Raw genomic sequence first — 13,433 nt, forward strand, 5'->3', positions numbered from 1 at the left:
TTTCTTAGTAAATAGAAGCCCCCCAGGAGCCCCAGATTGGAACCGAGGCTGTGATGTGCATGTATGTGAAGAAAAGGACATTAAATCTCCCCCCCTCCAAAACAACACATTTCCCCAAAGTCAAATCCCACCACACAGAATTGCTGTTTGCCCTGTTGAGGTAAGCATACATACAACTATGGATAGCAGCTTCAGAAAGTTTTTAGAGGTTGGGATAATGGTGCAGGGGAAAAGGGTTAAGCAACTCTCCCCATACACTATGCATATGACCTGAATGGGGAGCTCCCATAACTGTTAATTTTCAATCAAAAACATATTGGAGACTCATTCATAGATATCCTAAATTAATCTAATTTGGCCTTTTATAGCACCAGGAATGAATTTGCTGCTAAGGAACATGTTCACAATGTCACATTGCTCTTCTTTCAGAACAAGACATGGTATATCACTTAGGATTTTCTGTTCTGCCTCTCCTACATCCCTCTTCCCCTACATTGCTTTATCTGATCCCTCCCTGTACCCATTTGTTTTCTTTTTTCTTCTGAAAGGAAATGCTTTCTTCAGAGATTTTAGGTAGGCACTGGTCTTGCTATCTCATCTTCTCTTCAGCTCCCATCTCACACATTCCTGCCTAGAGACTGCTACAAAATCTAATATATCAAAACAATCCCAGAGCACATTTTAGAGATACATAACCACTGTCAAAAGTTGAGCCACAAGATCTCCTTTTCCTTATACTTGCTCCTGTATTCCATATCACTTTTTTTAAAAAAAAATGTGGAATTTCTGGAGCAGGGATGTGTGCATGTACAGGCATGGTAAGCTAGTGCTATGGAGGGAAATGGAGAGCCCTGATGGGGACACTGTTTTGTATCAGCTGCTCTTCTCTTGACAATTTTGACATCTGCATATGACGTGTGTGGAGTGGGGGGGCATCTGATAAGAAACACCAACCCACCAATATAAATGCCAACTTACTGTGTCATGGTTCCTGAAAGGATTCAAGTAGCTTTCATTGGGTCTCTTACCAAAGCTGGACAGTTTGTTGTTTAATTCTCCGGCTTGCTTTGAATGGCTAAGGTGATATCTCTCTATGTTGACCAAATGTGCAATGATATGAATTACTATAAAGAAACAGTTGTACAAAATGAAAATTATGACATGATGATACTGGAAATCAACAGAACTTTCCTTCTCTTGAAACCCACTCCCTGCTTGCCCTTGGTTCCCCTCATTCTTGCTGTCTCTGCTTCCACCTGGTCTTCACTTCCATTATCAGCCAAGTCTTATCTTCTTTCTGCCCACCCACTCTTCCTGCCCATTCTTCCTTCTTCCATTGCATCTTTTAGCTTTGATTTTTATTGTATTGATGATGTATTTTTGTTTTGTTTTAATGGCTTTTAACACATTTTTAATGTATGTTTTCACTGCCTTGGTGGCCCTGATAAGTGCAGAAAGGCTGGATATAAATTTTGTAAATAATTAAATGGCTGCCTGTTCTTTGCTTTCTTTCCTTCTCCTATCCTTTTGCCTGCTTGCTCCACTCCTTTTTTCCCCTGGGGGGGTTTCTCTTTGCAGAAACATTTGCCTTAGCCTTGCAGATTTTTTGATCCACATTGACAGGAAACCCTATGATTGATAAAAATATATATTTGAATTGGTTTATGTGGCAATATGAAGCTAATTCATTTGTAGTATGAAACCAGTGATGATGGCCCTAATTTAATTTATTTTTTATTTTCACATATAATGTTTAGGTTTTCACTTTCCACTGTTGTTTTGGTAGGTTTGTTTTATGTATGCATCTGTGTATAGATATCTGAATCATGACATAGAAGATATGATAGAAATGCAAACTGGTCCTAGGAATAGACCAGATGGATTTTGCTACAAATCTGAAGGAACTCCTAGGGCAGGAGAAAAATCTGAAATCTAGCAATAAATAAATAAATCAGGGGATTAAAACTCCCCAAACAACAGAAACAACACTTAGAGTGTCCAGGAAAGAATGCCCACTGAACTCTCAACGGCTGCTGGAAGTTGCTAGGCAACAATATTGTCAGGCCTTCAATGCCTTGGTTTCTGTAAAGTAAAACTGTGAGAGGGATCAGAAGTGGACTGAGAGGCCAAAAAAATCCTGGAAAATGTCCCACCCACCTCTGTCCACTGTCATTTCCCCTGAAGGAGGAGGACTATCTGAGAGCAGACCCAGTGGTGACTTCTGGAAATTCACTACCCACACAATTTGGCCCATCCCAGCAGTGCCCCCTGTGAAACTGGGCCTGGTCACTCAACAGCCAGACAGTGGGAGAGATGAGGTAGGCTGGGTGTTGGATGGGAAGGACAGAAGGAAGCAAGTCCAGTTACCTTGGCCACCAGGCAACTGAGCCTGGCCTGAGGCCCAGCAATATGGCCACTGCTCCACCAGGCCTGGCCTAGCACTAGCAGCAGCCACAGGGCAACTGGCCCTGGCCCTGCTTTGACAGCCATAACACAACTCGGCTAGACTTTTCCCAGTGAGAGTCTGCCAGGGATAGGGAAGGAGGGAAATCTAAAGCCGAGGGCAGATAAAGGTAAGTTTCCTGATGGGTAGGAAGGACAAAGGGAAGCAGGAAAAGAGAAAGATACAGGGGAATACAGGGGGAAATGAGATGCACCTTGCACGTGTGAAAGGTCCCTTCGTGTATGTGTGTGTGTGCTGATTTATTGACACACAAATAATTGGAAAATGAACACTTATAGGATAAATCTCATACTATGAAACAGAAAATTTCATGGAAATAAAGAATCACATCTTCAATTCACATAAATTAAAAGTGAAATTTAAACAGCAATTGAAGGGCTGAACCTGTAGGGATAAGAATTTTAAAACCATCCAAATCACAACATGCAAGAAATCATGAAGGGATCATACTGTTTTTTGCTATATTATTCCCTTTTCCCACTGACTCCCTTTCCTAATGCAGAGATGTTCATGTGCCTAAGGGACATGGATGCATCCTCATGGCTTTTATACATTAATGTAAAGGTAAATAGAAATTTATTTGAGTGAAGCTTACTTAGAACCTGAGCCAACACCCAGAACACAAAACCTCATATTTATTCTGCTGCATAACTAGAGCTCCTTCCATTACCTCTCTCCCTTGACTTCAATGGGATACAAAGGAATGTGCACACAGAAGTGTCCCTTCTATTATTGTAAATGAGTCAGCCTTTGAAGGTGATAAATTCCATGCATGTTAGTTGTAGTCAATGTTCCCTCTAAGCTGTAGAGCCTTGCGAGCAAAAATTCTACTTTGTGAGCTGCTGGCATTAAAGTTGTGAGCAAAGCAACTGGGCTACTGCATAAATTAGTTTGCTCTGGAGCCATCCTTCCTGAGCCAAGACAAAAATGTATGAGCTGGAGGCTAAAAACCTGTGAGCTAGCTCACACTAACTCAGCTTAGGGGGAACACTGGTTGTAGTGTCCCTTGCACTCAAAATCTGCCTGTTGTACTGTGTTATGGAAGAGAAAGCTCTTGATGCCAGGTAAGGTGTTTACATCTGTTACTGCTTTCTTGCATACTAGTATTTAATTTTTATCTAGCTCATCACTAGGTTCTTTTACTGGGCGGGGGGGGGCACACACACAAATGAGCTGTAATTACAGGTTATTATCCACCTGTGCAGCAAGCAAAGAAAGAAGAAGAAAAAAGTTAACCCAGCTATGTTTGATTAATTTGTTTTCTTTCAGTGAAGCATATACAGCACTTATTGAATTAGTACACATACTAATTCATGAGAAGGGGGGGAACCCTTCTGTCTTTCTGCATGCCTATATGGGTTAATAGGTGTGTTGAAGTTTTAGCTGCCCTGTAATTATATGGGTTAATAGGTGTGTTGAAGTGTGTTGAAGTTTTAGCTGCCCTGTAATTAACTACTTTAGTATTCCCATTACAATCAATCAGTGTCTGTGTACAGCAATGTATATTGCTGAATCAAGTACTGACATCTAACTAAAACAACACAATATTGAGCAAAGTTTGTTGGGCTAGATCCAAAGATTGTGTTCTGCCAGCATAAGGCACTTTTGCCCCTGGACTGGCACTTTCCCACCACCTCCCTCCTGCTGCAGCCCACCGAGCTCCCTGAAATGTTGCTCATGAGGGAAAGGGAATCATCAGGGACAGAAAAGGGTGTGAAGTGAGAGTCTGCATTGGTAGTAGAAACTGCCACCAAGCCATAGCTGACTTAGGGTGACCCCGTAGGTTTTCCAGGCAAGAGATGAACAGAGGTGGGTTGATATTGTCTACCTCTGCATAACAACTCTGCACTTCCTTGGTCTCACATCCAAGTACTAACCTGGGCTGACCCTGCTTAGCTTCTGATGACATCAGGCTAGCCTGGGTCATCCACGTCAGGGCAAGGTCTGTGTTAAAATGGTAAAGGTTCCCTTCCTCGAAAGCCAGTCGAATCCGACTCTAGGGTTGCGGTGCTCATCTCCGTTTCAAAGCCGAAGAGCCAGCGCTGTTCGAAGACATTTCCGTGGTCATGTGGCCGGCATGACTAAACACCAAGGCGCACGGAACACTGTTACCTTCCCACCGAAGTGGTACCTATTTATCTACTTGCAATTTCTTGCTTTCGAACTGCTAGGTTGGCAAGAGCTGGAACTAGAGATGGGAAATTGTCAAAAATCACCCACCCTTTCTGATGGTAGATAACTCTCTACCCTAGGATCCAACCTGCTGCCTTTTGCATACAGTACTGACTTGGTTTCATACCCTAGATTAGGACTCAGGGTCAATGTTTGAACCTACAAACTGAAGCATGATTCAAAGCAACAGTGAAAGGGAAGGGGGATTTGAATGAGCAAAGAGAGAGATGGGGACATGGAGGAAGTCATGATCCCCTGGCCTTGGTGCTTTAATAATAGCTAGCATTGCCTCCGTACTAACCCAAGATGAAACAGATTTCATTGGTATGTTTCAAAGATTTCCTTGGTATAATCTCCAACTCCCTTCCAATATACTCTACTGTTTCATTCAGCCTCTGAAAATATTTAGTATTTCGGTATGCTGGTGCAGGGGATTTTATAAACTGAATCCTTGATTGCATTTAACTGAAATTAAGACCACAATCCTATGCATTCTTACCTTAGAGTAAGCACCAGTGAACACAATGGGATTTACTTCCAAGTAAGCGTGTATATAGTTCATAAAATTTCATCAGTGAAAATTTCCATCAGTTTTTTAAAACTGAAAGGTCTGAACTGTGATGCACCAATAGGTGGTACATGAGAAAACTAAAACAAGCAGAATTAATGGATTTATATTCCTGGAATAACTTGCTAATTATAAGACAAATGTGTGCATTCTTCAGGATTCCATTCTTAGGATGAAAGTAAACTGATAAATTGTTGGGAATGATAGATAAGTGTATCATCACAGAACATTGTGAAATGTTCCAGATTACATACTCGGCTGAGATTTCTACCAATACAAAGAACAAAAGTTCAGCTGGCTCATCCTAATGGGAATAATGCCACACTGGAGTTGTTCCATCTTCCTCACTGAGGGCAAGAATATCAACAGCTGTTATACAGAATTCTTAAACCACCCATTTTATTTATATACTAGAAATAAGGCCCGTTGTGGAAATAAATACAACGGGAGCTAGAAAGAGGCTCTGGGAGAGTGCTCTGGCTTTGGGCAAACAGTGTCAGTCTGCTTTTAAAACATGAACCTGGGACCTGCACACCACCAGAATACAGCAGGTTCCATATGCAACTGACATTCCAACTGCCTTGCGGGGGGGGGGTTTGAGGTGTGGAATGGAGTGAAGTCCAATCAGCTTCCATATGCAAAAGACCAGGTTGTCGCAGCAGTTGTGGTGTGGGCGGGACCCGGGCTTTGCCTTCTGATTGGTGGCGATATATGCTGAGGAGCAGTGCCATCAGCCATACACTAAGGGAGTGCATTTTAGAATTAGAACTTTGGCACCCACTATTCAATTATATATAAGGAGAGATTCCTTAGGCATTCAAGGAGCTGCAGTGGCTCAAGTGGTTAAGACGCTGAACTGCAGGCTGTGGAAGGTCGGTAGTTCAGCAGTTCAAGACCCGAGTGTGCCGCATGACAGAGTGAGCGCCTGTCTCTAGTTCCAGCTCCTGCCAACCTAGCAGTTTGAAAGCAAGAAATTGCAAGTAGATAAATAGGTACCACTTCGGTGGGAAGGTAACAGCGTTCCGTGCGCCTTGGTGTTTAGTCATGCTGGCCACATGACCACGGAAATGTCTTCGGACAGCGCTGGCTCTTCAGCTTTGAAACGGAGATGAGCACCGCAACTCTAGAGTCGGATTTGACTGGCTTTCGAGTAAGGGAACCTTCACTTTTTTTTTTTAGGCATTCAAACTCACACATGTGACTAGAAATCCATCATAAGGAATACTACAAATGTTTTGAGTGGAACAGCTTATTACTTCATTATCCCCCCACCCATCCTAGATATATTGTAAGTTTGAATGAAATGTTAACTTTTGAATTCCCAAGGAGTCTTTGGGAATGGTTATGGACACATCTATATTGAACATTTATTTAAGCTGATTTAAGAGAAAATATGTACTGCTGGTTTCTGACACCAGGGCTGCATTCAGATGGGCAGGTTCATCCGTTGCTGTTGCTGTTCCCTTACGGATTTAAAATACACAATCAAACAGCAACATCTGTCTGTCGTGACACAGTTGTCTGAGTCCCCCCCCCCCCCGCTTTCTTTGATAACTGAGCAAGTCCGGTCCTGTTGATCTGAGCTGATTCCAAAATGGATTTCCTACTGTCTGATCGCTCTGTTGCACACCAAAGCTGCCAGGTAGAACTGACTGGTCTCTTGTTTTCCTGCCGCCATTTTTCCCCCTAGTTAGCGAGGAGTGCATAACTGCATATACGAACCTCTCTTTCTCTCTCCTCCCCCAGGGGCTGATCAAAACTTTGTTTTCTTTTTAAAAACTATCAAAGAAAGACAGCTTTTTTCTGTCCTTTGGGGAACGGGGTAAATTGAAAAGATTAGAGGGAGGACAGCAGTGAACTCCATATCCCAGCAGTCTCAGCAAGCACTTGTGCACATGTTCAGAGGCAAACGTTTTTTAAAAATGCCCGACAGCTCCATGAACTACATATCCCAGCAGGCTGATCAGTGCTTGTGAGCATGCTCCGAGGACAAACTTTTTAAAAAAATGGCCAATGGGCTGACTCCCTGCCTGCTGTCGTCTGATCACATAAAAGCACTTTGAAGAGTGCTAAAAGGGATGAGTCTGATCTGATCATGACAAAATAACCTAGCTCAATTAGAGGCTGGGCAACAGCGGATTGAACTGCCCATGTGAATGCAGCCCTTATAGACTAGTTCATGTATACCATGGATTTATGTTAGAGATGTCACTTGACGCAGTCAAATTTATTACATGGTCTTTGGAGTTGTTCCAAAATAAAACCTTTCTGTCATAAAATCTTTTCTATGTTTTAGAATTAACAGGCAATGATTGACCATTTGATCCTTTGGTTGCTTTGTTATGTTACGTTAAAGACTGTATATTTGCCTCAGATAGAGAACTTATCATGAGCTTGTTAACTGCTGAGTGACAATGCATAACATTTTGTTGGAAATCCTCTGTAGCCCCTGATATGAATGACTGGATTATGAGAATATGGCAAAATGCTCTCATCTAAAATGATGTATCAAAACAGAAGTATTAATTAGAAGATTTAAAGGCTGATATGTTTACAGAAAGGTTAACTTTGTAACTAGTGTTTAGCATTTTTCTCCCTTTTCCTTTTCCTTGCTAGCAATAACATTAAAAATTATTTTAAAAGAAAACATCACTTTCTTATATTTCTTGACTTTTTATTTGCCAGTCCTATGGGCCATGCAACTAATTTCATATGCCTAGTTGAGATTCTGCACCTCCTCTTTCCAGAAGAAAGAGCAGTTTTCAGGTATGGGTCTTTCTTTCTATCTCCAGGAGAGGAAGTGACTAAGGACAAAATTGTCAAATGCTTTATATTAACTTCATAACTTGAATTGAAAACAAAAAAGAGGTGGAGGTATTTCCATATTATCCGAATGCTTATTTTATGGGCTTGCATTTAAAGTTCAGTGTGCTTAACTTTCTTTAGATTAAATATACCAGTTGGAGTTAATTGGATGCAAATTTATTCTGTTTTGTTAATATCTCTTTTGTTATTTACCCTGAAGCTTTGGGATGGGGCATGCTAAAAAACCTGGAAGAAACAAAAAAGCAAGCTACTCAATAGCAGTGCTCAAGGCAGCAATACTGTGCATTTTCCCAGAGGGTTTTCCTTAAGGAAAGCAATTTAGGGAGTAATGAACATTTTACAGCATGCTTATGTATTATTAGGAATGTCCAGTTGCTGCAGAATATAATGGAACACTGGAGGGAACAGGTAAGTAAACAAGAATGCAAGGTAAGCACTCTAAGCTGGTTCTACAGAAGAAGGCCGATATTGCAAACGTAAATCTGAAGAAGTGAGCAGTGACTCACAAAAGCTCACACCCTGTCACAAATTTTGTTAGTCTTTAAGATGCTACTGAACTCTTGCTTTTCTACTGCTACAGACAAACTAACACGGCTACCCATCTTGATCGATCTTCAAAACTTACTCGCATTTACAGCTATTCCATAAGCCACGGTCTTGTGAAATGTGATATTTTTGTCAAGTTGCCTTCTCAAAACTCCTCTGTAACACTTGAGAAAAATAAAAAAATGTATTTTAAAATCATGTTCATGGCTCTACTGATTCATGGACACTTTTACCCTAAGATGTGTTCTGTCGGGGGACAATTTTTCAAAAACTCAGTAATCTCCTAATCAGGGCTTTTTTGTAGAAAAAGCCCAGCAGGAACTCATTAGCATAATAGACCACACCCAACAGCAGAAACTCATTAGCATATCAGGCCACACCCCTGACAATACAGCTCATTAGCATATTAGGCCACACACCCCATGTTACCAGAAGTGTGGTCATCCAGCCACACCCACCTTTTGCTTCTTATTCTGTTTACCTTGTTTGTTGTCAAAACCCAGGGCTTTTTTGTAGCAGGAACTCCTTTACATGTTAAGCCACACACCCCTAATGTAGCCAATCCTAATGAGTTCCTGCTGTTGGGTGTGGCCTATTATGCTAATGAGTTCATGCTGGGTGTGGCCAACTCGGGAGCCAGACGGAACTCCATTCCTGTGCGTTCCTGCCCAAAGATAGCCCTGCTCCTAATCAGTGCTGATGTTACTCTGACTAGTGGGCATATCTACACTACAACTACCACAGCTTCCTCCAAGGAAAGAAGAGTTTTGAGAGGGAACTAAGAACATTTGTCTTACAGATTGCCCCTTCCCTGTGTTCTGATGTTCCTTGATTCCAAACAAAAAGGACTGAGGCTGTTTTAAAGGTGTTGTTGTTTAAATAGACTTACAAGAACCTGAAGAAGGCATCCATAGCTGTAATCCATCAGTTGACAGAACCCAATCAAGTCTCACTAAGTTTTTAGGGATTACACTTGTGAATGTGAATAAAGTTATCATGACTTTATAATGCAGGTCCTAATAAAGTTACAGTTTGATGATTTTACACTATTTTTTTGTGTGGTAAATATATTTTGTGAACATTCTGTCCTATGGTGAAAGTTAAGAACATAGAAGGAACACTGCTTCATTAGATGAAACAACTGTCTAGTCTAGCATTCCATTTCCTACAGAAGCCAAACCGTGGGGCCCCACAGAGATCTAACAGCCAGGCAAGAAGACGAAGGCCCCTGTTGCGGCCTCTAGAAACTGGTATGCAGTGACAGACTGCCTCTGAAAATGGAAGTTCCCTTTTGCCATTAAGGTTAAAAGCTAATATTGAAACACATATGTTGTGTGAAGAAATACCTTCCATTGCCTGTTATGAATTCACTGCTGATCAAATTTATTAAGCAAACCCTAGTTCTTGTATTGTGGTAGAAGCGGGGGGGGGGATCCTCTCTATCTGGTTTCTCCACTTGATGTGCGATTTGTGTGATTTTTCACATCTCCATTATGTCCCCCTTTAGACGTCTTTTTTTCTAGTTTAAAAATCCCAGATGTCTTTCTTCATAGAGGTATTAACCCTTGATAACTTTAGTTGTTCTTGGGTTTATCACACCCAGTGCTTGCATCAAAGTTATCCCTTAGCTATCTACTTTTGCCTTTTCCTGTTAGTTGACAATAATGATTGACTTTATTTCCCAGCTTTTCATGAATGAAAGACCATGGTCTGCACTGATTCTTGTCTAAAAAGTATGATTTAAAAACAGCATGATAATATTTGCAACACTCTAGTCAGCCTATGAAATATTGAGACACACACCCAACAATGACAGCCTGCTGGGCACTAAATTCTAAATCTTCATTCTTATCATTGAATGTGCATTTCTAGCACACTGATCTGAAATCAGAATGTACGCTGAACAGCATTATTGATAGTTAAAATGTAACAGTTGTAGAACAGAAGGTGGTACTCACAAAGCTCGTTCCTCTGAGGAATGAAATAAGGTTCCTACTGACTGGTAACAAGATTAGCAAGAAGTTGAAGTTGAGGCATGTGGCAGAAGCTCTTGCCCAAGCAAGTGTGGACTGTACACAGAATGGTAATATTGTTACACATTTGAAAAAATATATATCATATTTTAGTACCCTGCACACACATGCACACAAAATATCACACATCTCGATCCTAAGACTTGCAGCACCAGCAAATGTGAAGATATATCAAACAGAATACCAGTCCAGAGCCAGAAAATGGTGACAAGAATGCCTTACAGCAAGTGAGTACAGATGGGTGAGAAGTATTTCACTTAAAGACCCTTTCGCCTATTTTCCCCCAATGCACAGTATTTAAAAAAATACATACTGCACCTGGAAGTAGGATCTCAGTTTCTCTCTGATAACCCCTGAATTGAAAGGGATACAGAATACCCTACTGACACAAAAACAAACCTTATGATGTGAAAATGATTTTTGAGCAAATGCATAGTTAGGCAAATGCGTAGTTAGGCAAATTTAGTTAAATGAGTTGCAATTTGCAGTGGAGTACAAAAACAGAGTAGCAGAGTGTAATGCACCTTGGGTGGACTTTTAGCCTGACCCTATTCATGCTTCTTTATAAAAACGTTCAATGAGACATACTTCTAAATAAGTATATACCCAGGATTGCAATTGAATGGAGAGTTGCAGAAAAGTCATTCAACAACCTTCTACTTACACCCAGCATAACCCGTGTATAGAGGTAAGCATCATCATCTTCATACCAGTTGAATGTGTCAACAAACAGGTATACATTCATTCCCAGCCACAATAACTATAACAGAAAAAGGTTCAGTGACAACTTCAGTAATTTCTATCAATATTGTACTTTTACCTTCAGGACAAGAAGTTCATTACTAACATTCTGAAAAACAGATAAAGACTGGTGCCGTCCTTTTTGAAAATACAAAGATCGCTATACTTCCCAGAAACAATCTGATTGTAAAATGTGTGCATGTGTATATATGTATGTACGCTTATATCTATATCTATATAGATAGAGCTATAGAATAGATAGACAGATAGACATAGATAGAGATATAAATGAAGGTTTATGCACTGATTGTACTGAACATAACTGAAAGACATGTGGAAAACTTGAGATTTCCTACAAAATTTCAGAAAACGAATCAGTAGTTTGTTGTAGAATAGATACTTACAAATAAAATAACAGATAGACTTTCATTCAAAATCCAGTACATCATCTTGATTTTGTCTGTCCTGTACCAGCTCCAGTTCACAAATTGAGATCTCTGGATCTTCTGCTTGCTTTTTAATCAACTCTAAGGAGCAGCAGCCTAGGAAGATTCTAATTACAGACTTCCCATCAGATGGCTGTGTTGGGGGGGGTAGTTTATGATGTGAGAGACTAAGAGCCTATTTCTGTCCAATTTTTTTTTGGACTAAATGAAAGGTTGTTCTAATAAATTAATCTCATTGTCCTTTCCCCTCTCATTCATCTACACAATTTCAACAACAGCTTAAAATATTCCACATTTTTCCCCGCACAAAGACTGAAGTACGTGTATAATCTGGGCAATATCCAGGGTACTACCGTGTTTCCCCGAAAATAAGACACTGTCTTATATTTATTTTTTCTCAAGAAGACACACTAGGGCTTATACCACAAATGCATAGAAATCCTGCTAGGGCTTATTTTTGGGGTAGGTCTTATTTTCGGGGAAACAGATATTCGGGGAAGCTATAGCTTCTAACAGATTTCCATGGTTCCCGAGCCTCTTTTACTCTGCACTTCCCTGCACAATCTTTCAAAAAGTCACTCAAGGAAGTCAAGAGATTGTGATGCACAAGGATCTGCAGCTACAGTGGAAAAACCAGAGTACATGGGGCCTATGTGGAAGCCTTTGAGTACATTTATTGAGTTCTTTGAATTCAATTATTATCCAGAGCCATTTGCAAGTTTGTAGCATAGAGGGATATTTAATTAATTAATTCCCTTCCTAATATCAATGTAACATGTGTTTTGGCCACTGTGTGACACAGAGTGTTGGACCGGATGGCCCATTGACCTGATCCAACATGGCTTCTCTTATGTTCTTATGAACAGAAAAATGGTAGCAAAGAAGAAAGATTGATTCACTGTTGTTATTGACACCATCAGTAGGTTAATCTGAGAGACAACAAGCATGTGTGACCAATGTTCCCTCTAATTTCCCCCCCTACTGAGCGCAGCAGTTCACATCCTTTTTTTTTTTTGGTAAACAAATTTTTATTTTTCTCAGGAATACAACGTATACCGTTAAAACATTTCTTTCTATCAATTGTCTACCCCATTCCCAATTCCTCCCTTCCCTCCAATGGCTTCCCGCAATGCTTCCACCCCTACTCCAACTTACTTCGTATCATTAACTATATCAATTTCTTATCATTACAATCTAAAGATAACATCATTTGACTTAATATTGATCTAAACATATCAAATTTTGTTTCACATCCCAGTTCTTTTCCAAATACACTTTAAAGTCACTCCATTCTTGAAAAAACACGTCATCTTCTTTATTGTTCAGCTTCTTCGTAATTTTGTCCATCTCTGCCATGAACAGAACTTTTTGTATCCAGTCTTCAATTTCTGGCACTTTCTCTGTTTTCCAAAATTGTGCGTAAATCATTCTCGCTGTTGTGATTAAGTACCAGAATAAAGTCTTTTTAGTTGTATTGACTTCTTCCATTTTCAATCCCAAAAGCAGAATTTCCGGTGCAACATTGGTACAAGGCGATATCTTAATAGAATTTTTCCACAAATATTCCCAGGTTTCAATAGACACTTCCGTATTCATATTTATCGCCCATTTTATCATTTGCCCTTTTACGGTCTCAT

General features: G+C 40.3%; 1 protein-coding gene across 1 annotated transcript in view; it reads right to left on the minus strand.

The window, feature by feature from the left end:
• NOX3 (NADPH oxidase 3) overlaps positions 1-11,799 on the minus strand; it is a 35,037-nt gene extending 23,238 nt beyond the window's left edge. The window contains 5 exon segments of the mRNA XM_015425845.1: positions 979-1,124; positions 8,656-8,740; positions 10,535-10,645; positions 11,274-11,369; positions 11,755-11,799. Coding sequence (XP_015281331.1) covers positions 979-1,124; positions 8,656-8,740; positions 10,535-10,645; positions 11,274-11,369; positions 11,755-11,799 — 483 coding nt within the window.
• Positions 11,800-13,433: the final 1,634 nt, after the last annotated feature.

The sequence above is a fragment of the Gekko japonicus genome, unplaced genomic scaffold (genome assembly GCF_001447785.1).
Source record: "Gekko japonicus isolate JY-2015 unplaced genomic scaffold, Gekko_japonicus_V1.1 scaffold2371, whole genome shotgun sequence".
Classification (NCBI taxonomy): Eukaryota; Metazoa; Chordata; class Lepidosauria; order Squamata; family Gekkonidae; genus Gekko; species Gekko japonicus.